The following is a 12,172-nucleotide window of genomic DNA, read 5'->3' on the forward strand; positions in this document are numbered from 1 at the left end:
CGTTGGCCCTTCGGCCCGCGAGCTGCGGGCTGCGGGCTGCGAGGAACCTTCGTCGGGCGGAGGCAGGACGGACCAGCGGCCCCCGCCCCGCCCCGCCCGCAGGTGTCGCCCCGAGCGTGGGCGCCCCCCCCCCGTGACGCAGACGTCCCCCTCCCCCTCCCCCCCGCCCGGGGCCCGCCGTGACGTCACGGGGGCAGCTCGGGGAGGGAGGGGCTCGCGGAGGGAGGGGCGCCGCCTCCACGCGCAGGCGCCGCAGAGGGGCCGGCGGCCCCGGGAAGAGGAGTCCGCTCGGGCTGCGGGACAGCGGCGGCGGCTGGCGTGCGCCGCGCGGGCATGGGCTGCCCGGGCACCTAGTGCCCCGCCGCGGGAAGGGCCCGGCCGCCCCGGCTCCGGCTCCGGCTCCGGCTCCGGCTCCGGCTCCGGCTGCCATCGGGCTCCCGCTCCCGCTCCGCCTCCCGTTCCCGTCCGGCTCTCGCTCCGCTCCAGCCCCGGCTCTCGCTCCAGCCCCCTCCCCAGCTCCCGCTCCGCCTCCCCAGCTCCCGCCCCGGCTCCCGCTCCAGCCCCGGCTCCAGCTCCGGCTCCCGCTCCAGCTCCAGCCCCCCTCTCCGGCTCCCACTCCAGCTCCCGCCTCCTCCCCCTTTCTCGCTCCCCTCCCCAGCTCCAGCTCCAGCTCCAGCCCCCGCCCCCTCCCCAGCTCCAGCTCCAGCTCCAGCTCCAGCTCCAGCTCCCGCTCCCATCCCCGGCTCCCGCTCCTATCCCCAGCTCCAGCCCCGGCTCCCGGCCCCAGCTCCCGCTGCAGCCTCCGGCCCCCTCCCCGGCTCCCGCTCCCATCCCCAGCTCCAGCCCCGGCTCCGGCCCCCGGCTCCCGCCCCCAGCTCCCGCTGCAGCCTCCGGCCCCAGCTCCCGGCCCCGGCCCCCCGCCCGAGCGCGGCGCCCCCGAGCCTCTCCGGAAGCCTCCGCCGCGGCGGGCACACCCGAGCGGCCGCGCCCGCGACCATGAGCCGGGAGGGCCCCCGCAGCGCCCTGCCCACCATCCCCTGCCGCAAGCTCGCCGACCTGCGCTACCTGAGCCGCGGCGCGTCGGGCACCGTGTCGTCCGCCCGCCACGCGGACTGGCGCGTGCAGGTGGCCGTGAAGCAGCTGCACATCCACAGCCCGCTGCGCGACAGGTAGGGCGCCCCGCGGAGCCCCGGGCGAGCCAGCTCTGCGGCCCCGCCGCCTCCAGGCAGCCCTCCGGGGCTCGGGCCTTGCGCGGGGGCGGGGGCGGGGGGGGGGCACCGGCTTCCCTGGAGATGCTTGCGTCGCCTTCCTCTGCCTGCTCCGCTGCCCTCTGCGTCTCCTCCTCCTTCCCTCCCAGTCCTGGGCTCCCTCCCTCCAGACGCCAAAAGCCGGGGTGCTTCGGTGTGGGGCTGCGGTGGGCTTGGCTTGGTTTGTGGTTTATTACGTAGGGTCCTGAAAGTTTAGGTTCCACGCTCCACTCGCTTCAGTTCCTCTCTCACTCGGTCAGGGAGGCCTGGTCCCCCCAGAGGTCGTGTGGGTATTAGTTTGCGAACAATACGCTGAATCGCATTGTTCCAGGAGTTCTGAACGCCACTCGCATCCTGGAACAATTTCCGTGCACCGGCTAGGTTGTCAGGGAAAGCCAGCAGTTTCTGCTTCCAGAGAAGCATCTCAATCCTATACCATTGCCCTGTGATCCAACCTATTGGTCAGTGGGTCTAGGCATTAGTCTTGCGTGTTTTCCTTCCTGGAGTCATTGGTCTTGCATATTTTCCTTCCACTCCACCAGGCCCTGCATTCAGTCCTTAGTGAGTTAACATCCATGATTGCAACATCCTCCTCTCCCCCCCCCTCCCCGTACCTAATATCCCAATTCATCACGCCGGGTGTCTGATTGGTCAGGGGCCATTAGTATCCAATGGCAGATAAATTCCTCAGCTTCAGCCCTGTGAATTTATGGGGCTTTCATCAGCCTGTAGCTTTTCTTTGCTTTCTTGCTATCAGGCTGGGATGGGTGAGATCTCACAGTAAATTTGAGACACCTCTAGAAATTGTTCCCACTCTTTATATGATCACAATCCAGGTCTCGTGTTAGATAAGATGTGGTGTCTGTTTCGCCTGGGCCTTGAGTTCTGTGGGGCAAGTGCTGGGCAAAGGTGGGTACATGTACGTAGTCAAGTTTGAAGGGTGGTGATTGGTTAGAAAGGGTGATCGTATTTTAGAATCAGCTATGAAAATCTATGGGTAACTAACCCTGATGGCCCCGTTACGTATTCTACAGCAAATTGATCTGCCCATCTTGGATGCTGCTCCTCAAGAGTTCAGTGTATCCCAGTTGTGTGCTATTTGAAGATCAAAGGAATGAAGAGGGGGTTCCCTTTTCTATTCTTAGCAACAATTTTCATAACCTGAAACTCTTCAGTAAATTAGTAGGGAATTCTGTGGTCAAAGAGGCGGTAAGGACCAGTTAAATCCTTTGGCATTATTGCATCAGGTTCTTTCCCCTACCTGTTACCTAAGATCTTAGCATTCACAGTATTTATGCAATCTGAGCAGTGGACTGAGCTATGCAGTTGACTCACAGGGTGTCCATTTACTCACTTATAAAGTGGGAATAATAATTGTATGTACTTTGGCTCCGGTGTGGAAAATGTTTGCATTGTTCAGAAAGAGAGAGAAAGGAAGGAAAGAAAAGAAAAGAAAGGGAAAAGAAAAAAAGAAGGAAGGAAGGAAAAGAAAAACAAGTTTATGTGCAGTCATGTGTTCTTATTTTAGTGACTTCTGCCCAATGAGTGGGCCTTCCCCTACCATCTCCTGACTCTTTCTGTGTAGATGAGTCTGATCAGTTGTTCAAACACCCTGTGACTGAAATTTTGATTTGGGTAATTTTGGTGATATGCCTCTAAAAAGCTGTGTCTTACATTTTTTTTTTTTGTTTTTAGAAATATAAAAACCTGTCTTAGACCTATTTATTTTTGGCTTTTTCTGTTTTGCCTCTCACTCAGTCTTCCCGAAATCTGACTTCAAGAACTTCCCTTGATCCTTTCCTTCCTCCCATCAAGCAGTGGAATGGAAAGAACACAGGCTTTGAGTCCCACAACTGCAATTCAAACCTGATTGCAACCCTGCCATTTAATGTTGGCCTTATAGAGAAGGCCTTTCTAACTAACGTATCTGAGCCTCAGTGCCCTCATTTCAAGGGGTGATAAGGTAACCAGCTTTAGAAGGTTGGTGTTTGGGTGCTAGTGCATATAAAGTGGCTGACGCATAATAGGATCACAATAGAAGGAAGAATGCCTGATACTCTTAATGTGAGAAAGAACAGGTATATAAGTATCACTGAGACTTCGCCAGCATGCTCTCTCTATAGTGTTTTTTTTTTCCAGTATACCTAGAAATTTTCAAATCCGTTCTCTGTCTCCAGTATGCTGAACAGTAAGATGTAGCTCTTGTTGACTTCCATCTTTTGAGGCAATCACAGAACTCCTTAAATTTAGAGAAGATGAGTTTAATCAAGACAGGTCTCATAAACATATCACTGGTTGCCTCACAGTTGGGGTGTTAGTGGCTGAAGAAAGGGAGAAGGAAAAAGCTTTTTACTTTAGGACCTCTTGTAACTCTTGAATTTTCAAACGTATAAATATATTATCTATTCAGAGCGTACCCGACTTAAGATTTTTCGCTTTATTTTGCTTTTCGTTTGCTTTTAAAGCAAGCCTCCTGGTCTGGTGTGGAGTGTCTGTTGTTTTCTTATTTCAACAGCCATTCATCCAGAGCTTGAGTGGTTTAAGCACCAACTAATCATCATCGCTTACCCAATAACCTTCTCCTGGAGATGTTTCTATTCTGTTACTGCTGCTACCAACACCTCCATCCATGGTAAAAACCAGTGACATTTCCAATTCCTTTGCTTTTTTTCATTTTTATTTTTATTTTTATTATTATTATGTCTACCTTAGTCACCACACCCTGGGCATTCTGTTGAGCTAGTGTTTTTCTTTCCATTTTCACTGAGACCTTTATAGTTTCAGACTCTCATTCCTTCACATCTCAATTAGTATTGTGACATCCTAACACCGAACTTGCACACTCTGCCCGCTTCTGCTGACCCTACGTCCTTCGGCGAAGCTAATCATCCTAAACGTTTGTCCTGCTCATGTCATTACCCTGCTCAAAAACCTGCAATCACAATTTGCTGACTATCAAATAAAGTGTAAACAGCCTCACCTGGCTTTAGGGCTCTGCGATGAGGCTCTAGCCTACTCTATTCATTTCCCTTCCTTTCATATGTTCTATGATGCATCCTGATTCATATCGAACAATTTACCATTGTTTACACAACCGTCACTGTAACTTCTTTGAATACATCTGGTACATAGTTATTGGATATCTGTGGGTGCCAGGCCCTGTTTCAGGTCCTGGAGACACATGAACAAAAAAGAAAGGCAGAGTCCTCCCTTCTTGGAGGCCACATCCATCTTGGCTGCCCTTTTACCAATGTTTGATATTCTAAAGACTGTCAACTCCCCTAGCCCAAGGTTTACGCTTTTTCTGAGTTCCCCATAGTTCTCTGTTTATTCATTTGCTTGCTTGCTTGCTTGCTTGTTTTTTTGTTTGTTTGTTTGTTTTTACTTTATTGCGGGATAATTGACAGATGTAATCATGTATGTTAGAAGTGGACAACATGATGATTTGATATACACTGTGGCATGATTACCAAGATCATGACAATTAACACATCCAAGGAAGACCTACAAATGGCCAGTAGGTATATATGAAAAGGTGTTCGGCATCACTAATTATCAGGGAAATGCAAATCAAAACCGCAATAGGTATTTTTCTTAAAAGGTTTCTTGGCAGCTTGAAGACACAGACTGTTTATATTCTCCATAATGTTGAGCATAGTTCTGTATTCATAATAAATGTTCAATATTTATTTGTTTTATGAATGAATGAGCAAATGAACCTGGGATCCAGAGTTACCCCAGGGATCTGTTATAAGCACTTACCGTTCTAAGTGTGCTTTTCCTGAGTTCCCCTGTATAATTTCTAAGCATTTTTGACCCTTATGCAACTATTATCATATAGTCATTTAAATCTACAACATTTAAATGTATTATTTAAATATTTTAGAAAAAATGTATGTGGTATGCAGCCATGAAATTCAATATAATACTCTAATCAAATACAATATTCTAGTACAACATAAGCTTTAATTCAAACAGCAACCATCCTAATATAGATAGACTTTATAGTTACTCAAATATTGTGTCTTTTCCCTTTCGTAGGAGAGTACAATAATGATAACCTGTGTATAGCACCTTTTTCTGTCTTTGGCTCAGAGAAGTTAGTATGGTCTCTAAACAGACCTGTGGAATGTATAGGACAAGAATCACCCCTACTTTAAATACAAAGAAACAAAGGGACAGAGAAGTTACATAATTTACAGGAGGTCAATTAGTAAGGAAAAAAATCTAGTCTTAATGTTATTGGTATGATTATTGTGTATTTTTCATTACTTTGGAATAATTATACATTTTCTTTCTTTAGTGAAAGAAATGATGTTTTAAGAGAAGCTGAAATTTTACACAAAGCTAGATTTAGTTACATTCTTCCAATTTTGGGAATTTGCAATGAGCCTGAATTTTTGGGAATAGTTACGGAATACATGCCAAATGGATCATTAAATGAACTCCTACACAGGGTAAGTATTGTGCATTTCCAGAAGCTATGATTCTATTTTTGTAGCTATCTAGTGTTTTGGTTTTACAGATGACCAAATTGTTTGGAGAGATATAGATGAGTCAAAATAAGAATAATGGAAAACAATGACAGTGGTAAAGTTACACAGTTTATGGCTTCTTTTGTGTTGTTAAAAATACCATAGAGTCAGGCCTCACATTCTGCAAGACTGAAGCTATTTTGCTTAAATAGCTTAAACTTCTTCCTAAAGTTTAAACTGAATTCCAGTAACCACATGTATAGTTACAGAGGTAGGAGAGGAAGAGAGAAAAGATAAACTCTGCACACGATATAATCATCTGTTAGTTAAGCCAGGTTTTATGTTAAAAATAATTTAGGATTCAAATTAAATGTTAATAATACCATCCCATAAAGTTCTGATCAGGCCAAGTAAATCTGACTCTGACTACCAAATACATCGGTACTCAATGGCATGAGCCATTTACCTTCTTGTCAAGGTACCAGTTACTCTGGCTTTGATTGCGAATCCCGTCAGTAAGCTAACTGGAGGGGTGGGGCCTCATTCTTACCAGTAAGAAAATTTGTAGATCCTTATTCTCAAACTATGTATTTGTTTGATCTTATTAATATTACCTGCAGCCTGCAGTTTAAGAAATCATTTTTTAAATTTACTTGGTCTATTTTGTGTGGGTTTAGATAAAACTTGGTATCATAATCCGTAAAATCCTATTAGTAGATGCTCCTAAATTCTGATACTTCACAATGTTCTGTAAGCAAACAAGGGAGAGTGGGCACCACTGTCAGCCACTCATGGAATGACTTCCTCTTTATTTCTGAGTACATCACTTCCTATTAATGACGAGACCATTTGAGACGAGCACTATTGTCCATGTATAAGATTTGTATAACTATCACAGCAACCAAGATACAAATATCACTTAGCACAATTTCCTTTTTTTAAAAAAATGAATATAAGCATAAATTCGCATATTTTCTTCCCATACCCCAATACCCATTAGATACTCTGATATCCAAAATTGGAGCCCACTAGAAACTATAGAGCCTGCTTCAGGGGACTACCAACTCCCAGAAGGAATCATAGCATATAGAGTGAGCGTTCTACTACTGTCTCTATGATCAAAAGCCTCCCTGTGATACTGTACTGCACAGAGGCTCGTTACTCCTTTGAACTACATAATTTTCAGAAGAAAATTACCTTTGTACAAACTAAAAGATTCAGTTACTCACTGCGATGGAGGTCTGTGTATAGCAGAGGAAGTAATGTATTACGTTTCTTTTGGTTTCCTGTGTTGTATTATTAAAGTGGGATGTATCTCGAAGTCCTCTCCCCAACCCTAAGAAGAGTGCTGGAAAAAAAAAAAAAAAATCAAAATACAAATGTAAACACCAGGTTAATCAGTAAACCATAAGCTTACCCATTCACAGAAAAGATTCTCAAGAACAGATTCGAGCTTTCAGTAAAAGCATACTTTTTCATGTCATTTAGAATATAGCCAATAGCTTGGTGCCTAATAGTTTAATGTCACATCTCCTCAAATTATCTAATTTTTCTGAGTATGTTCATTCTTCTGGGAAGATACATAACTTTTATGTTCAGAAGTTCAGGTGAACATCACGTGTAAGTACCGGGAAATACAAATCATTATATTTTAAATATCTCTGTATTACATACACTTAGAAATAAAGGTAGTCTTTTGTCTCGTTCACAAAAGCAAAACTCCCGAAGGCTAAGTGTTCAAGCTAGGATACAAAAATTATATGATAAGAAGTAGGAGATATTCATGTTTAGTAAATATAATATGGTCATAATTTTAATTGATTTGATTTAATCATTGGACTGTTATAACTAAAGTATGATATCAATGGGAAAAGTAACACAAATTTTGCATTAATGGTTTGGTATATACTAGAAACAAACTTTGTGTATGTTTGTGTATGTACATATAGGTTACTTGATAAAAACCATAGAATGAGAGATAGGTGTGAGTATAGGTATATGTGGGGAAAAAAAATTGAAAACTGTGTTAAATAAAAAAAGAAGAGCCAATAGCATGTGATTATATAGCCAACACAAACTAAAAGGAAATACCAGTACTATAAAGTCATCATTATTTTTTCTAAAAGATAACATGGATGTTAAATAATGTCAAATTGATACCATGATACTATGTAATAAAAATAAACCTGTCTTGATCTCTGTTTATACTGTATTTCCACGTGGAATATTTGATTTTCTAAATTGAAATGTAATGAATATGGTCACTTATTTTTAGTTTTGTTTATTTTCATGTATATGAAGAAAACAGAATATCCTGATGTTGCTTGGCCACTGAGATTTCGTATCCTGCATGAAATTGCACTAGGGGTAAACTATCTGCACAATATGAATCCTCCTCTACTTCATCATGACTTGAAGACTCAAAATATCTTATTGGATAATGAATTCCATGTTAAGGTAATTACTTAAAAAAAAAAAAAGTTTATCTGCATCCTTGAAATGAATAGTTTTAAAGACTTCTTAGAGTTTTTTTCTCTACCTAGCCAATTTAATCTCTCTCCCTTTTCCGTAGCCTGTAATTCTTTTTTTCGGTGTCCCTTCTTCCAGCTGCAGTGGTTTAGTTATTCCTAGACTCCAGAGGCACATAGAATCATGGTACAAATTACAAATTCATTTTGTCCTTCACTGAAATTATCAAGTGAACCTTTTTTTTTTTTTTAATTTTGCAATTACAGATTCACAGGAAGTTGCAGTGATAATACAGAGATCCAGTCAACCCTTCACTTAGTTTCTGCCAGTGGTTACATCACACCTAATTATAGTACCATTTCACGTCCAGAATTTTGACATTGGTACAATGCATGTATGTAGTTTCTGTGTTACTTAATCACGTGTGTGACCATCACAGCAATCAAAATACAGCACTATTCCATCACCACAAATATATCAGTCATGCTGCCCCTTTATGTTCACACTCATCTCCTCCCTTCCAATATCCCTAACCACTGACAAAACCACTAATCTGTTCTCCATCTCTATGATATTGTCATTTTGAAAATGCTGCATGAATGAAATCATACAGTATGTGATAGTTTGAGACCAGCTTTGTTTCTTAGCATAATATCTTTGAGATCCATCTAAATTGTTGGCTTATGTCAATAATGGGTTCTTTTTTATTGGTAGTATTCATGGTATGTGTATACCAAAGTTGTTTTAACTATTCGCCTACTGCAAGATATTTGTATTGTTTACAATCTTTGGAAGTTAAAACTATGAACAATCCTGTGCAACTTTTTGAGTGAACGTAAGTTTTCATTCCTCTAGATAAGTGTCCACGAACTGCAATTGCTGGATAAGGGTTTGTTTAGTTTTTTAGAAAACTACTATTTTCTCTAGAATATTTATAGTTTAGTTTATTATTATAGTTTATTTTATTTATAGAATAATAGTTTATACATCCTACCAGCAGGGTATGATAGACCTAGGTTTTCCCATATCCTCACCAGCATTTGGTATTGTCACAGTTTTTTATTTTAGCACTGTAAATAGTAGATATATAGTGATAGCTTATCATAGTCTTAATTCCATTTTCCTTATGGCTAATGATGTTGAACATTTTCTCATTTGCTATCTATATATCCTTTTCAGTGAAATGTTTCTCCGTGTCTTAAGCCTGTTTTCTAGTTGGATCCTTTAGATTTTTACTATTGTGTTTAGAGAGTTCTTTAGATTTTTTTTAGATATGAACTCTTCATCAGATATGTAGTTCGCAAATATTTTCTCCCAGTTGGTAGTTTGTTCTTTTCATCCTTTTAAGAGGGTCTTTCACAAAGGGAAATTTTCATTTTGATGAAGTCTAATATATTCGGGTTTTTTTTCCTTTATGATACTTTTCTGCTGTCATATCTAAGTGTAGCCTTCATCAAGCCATAAATATTGAAGATTTTCTTCTATGTTATCTTCTAAAAGTTTAGAGTTTTATGTTTTACACTTAAATCTAGGATCTACTTTTTTTTTTTTTTTTTTTTAAGGTTTTGTTTATTTACTCATGAGAGACACAGAGAGAGAAGCAGAGACATAGGCAGGGAGAGGAACAGGGTCCCTCCACAGAGTCTGATGCAGGACTCTGTGGAGGGACCCAGGACCCGGGGATCACGACCTGAGCCAAAGGCAGACAGTCAAACCACTGAGCCACCCAGGTGCCCCTAGGAACTACTTTGAATGAACTTTTGTATAAAGCATAAGATTTAGGTGCCTTAAAGGCACCAGATCCAATAGTGATTTCATAGTTTACCCTATATCTAACTGATGACAGCAAATAAAAAGTAGTTGCTAAGTAACTAATGCTAAATGTAACTCACTTTATTTTTATATTATTTTGGTATACTTATAATAATATATATATTAACTGAAGATTACTGTAATATCAAAAGGCATTCAAAGAAAAAATCACAAGGAAGTTGGAACAATAGAAAAATTGGTACAAAAAATGTGAGAAAAGTTAAATAAAAAAAAAAGAAGCCTCTGCTAAAGGCACTTCCTCTTCCTAGAATAAAATGGGAGGGGAAAGGAAAAAAAGCAAACTGCCACCTCGGTATTACAAAAAAAAAGAAGAAGGAAGGAAGGAAAGAAAGAAAAGAAAGAAAGAAAGAAAAAAGAAAAGAAACTACTCTATTAATTACATCGGCAATAAAAACCACACAAATAGAAATGCCTTCATGGTCAGCAAGTCCCTGAATCCTCACTATAGTCCCTTGTCTCCCAAGGGAGTTATCCTATGACCGGGGAGTCTTAATATCCATACTTATATGATTGCAACATTTTCTTATATGATCAATCAAAACCTCTTCCCCTTGTTTCCATCCATGGGTCCTAGTTCTATTCTTTGTGATGAACTGAGTAAGTCCAATTCTACTTCCATATCACAGCCCTCTCAATGTTCAAAGACGGCTGTAATACCCCTGCCCCTCACATACACTTGTGTTTTGCTCTTTTCTGAACATCCATAGTTCTTTGAACCAGTTTCCTTAATATGTGGATTTTAATTGCAGGTGCTATCCAGATCCTTCTGTGTTTAAATCTCCATTAAATTTTTATCCTCACAACAGAACAAAATCTCCTGATGTGACCCGATGAATGTAGAGTTAAATGGATGTGTCATTTCCCTGGTCCCTAAACACTTTGCTTAATACTTCATGATTCATTGGCTTTTTTTTTTGGGGGGGGGGGGGGGCGGGTGGTTATCACAACATTTAAATTGGGCTCAGCATCAAGAAGCCCTGAGAAGCTCTTTTGTTCAGATAGTGTTGCTTAAGCCACATCTCCCAATCATGTACTTTGCCAGAATACTTTCTGGACATTATCTTGTTAGATATGAGTAATCACTTCAGCCTCTTAAGATCTTTTTCAGTATTATTTCTGTAGCCCAAGGGCTTCAACTTTGTCTTCCTGCTTTGTGTCCTCCTCAGATTTAATTAGCTGGTTTTTGTATCTTTAAGCCATGTTTAAATATTAACTAGTACAGAACTCAGATCAGAGCCACTCAACATGGTGCTCAGAACCTCCCTCCAGGTCAATATCAATCCTTAACCAGCCCTTTTGGAGAATAATCATTAATTTTGTTTCAAATACTTCTAAGAGAGCTGTTAATAGAGCCCATATTTTTCCATTTTGTCCTTAAGAGAAGACCTTGCTTGACTACCTTCCCACATGTCCTCCTGGCTTCTCCCCCCACCTTCTTCAGAGTGACAACTCCCTGATGACCCAACCAATTCCTCTGTGTCTTTGTACCTTGATTTATGTTTCTTCATATTATTTTTCACCATCTGTCATAATATTTTTATTAATGTGTTTATTGACCGTCTCCCCCAATTAGACTATAAACCCCATGAAGATTGAAATTTAGTCTATTAACCGCCACCTGCTCAGTACGTGCCATATTGAAGCATTAACTAAGTACCTGTTGAATAAACAAATGAATGAATTCCAGATCTTCTGTATATACCAGATAAGCCCGCTAACTTAATAGTCAAGCATGTTATATAAAATGACAAAGTGTTTTATAATATGCAAACCGTTTAAACATTTACTCTTTGACGGTGCTACTGCCGTCAAAACAGGAAATGAAATTGGTCATAATTTTATTCAGTAAATATTTATGGAGCAGCAGTAGTGTGCAAGGCATTGTGCCAAGCACACGAGACCTTACGTTGATCACTGATCTGATGTGATTTGTTTTTCATGAATTCCTGCTGATACACCTTTTATTAAATTTTCTAAATTTTTAAAGCAGAGATTAAGAATAGTCTCTTATCAGTAAGTAGATTTGCAAAGCCAATATTATATTTTTCCTTTTTAAAAGTCAGAATAGCATTTACTTTTCTCATATGCTGTAGTACCTCCATTCTGTCTCACAAAGAGCGCTAATAGCACCGTAGAGGTACTTGCAAG

At 41.5% G+C, this 12,172-nt stretch overlaps 1 protein-coding gene across 2 annotated transcripts in view; it reads left to right on the forward strand.

Moving 5' to 3' along the window:
- The first annotated feature begins 355 nt into the window (after positions 1-355).
- RIPK2 (receptor interacting serine/threonine kinase 2) overlaps positions 356-12,172 on the forward strand; it is a 28,885-nt gene continuing 17,068 nt past the window's right edge. Inside the window, exons 1-4 of one of the 2 annotated variants that reach the window (XM_025433703.3) lie at positions 1,030-1,169; positions 3,763-3,879; positions 5,551-5,704; positions 8,024-8,179. In XM_025433703.3, coding sequence (XP_025289488.1) covers positions 3,836-3,879; positions 5,551-5,704; positions 8,024-8,179 — 354 coding nt within the window. In that variant the 5' untranslated portion in view covers positions 1,030-1,169; positions 3,763-3,835. Of the gene's footprint in view, positions 1,170-3,762; positions 3,880-5,550; positions 5,705-8,023; positions 8,180-12,172 lie in introns of both variants that reach the window. The other variant, XM_025433702.3, reaches the window with a different exon arrangement.

Source organism: Canis lupus, chromosome 29, assembly GCF_003254725.2.
Source record: "Canis lupus dingo isolate Sandy chromosome 29, ASM325472v2, whole genome shotgun sequence".
Classification (NCBI taxonomy): Eukaryota; Metazoa; Chordata; class Mammalia; order Carnivora; family Canidae; genus Canis; species Canis lupus.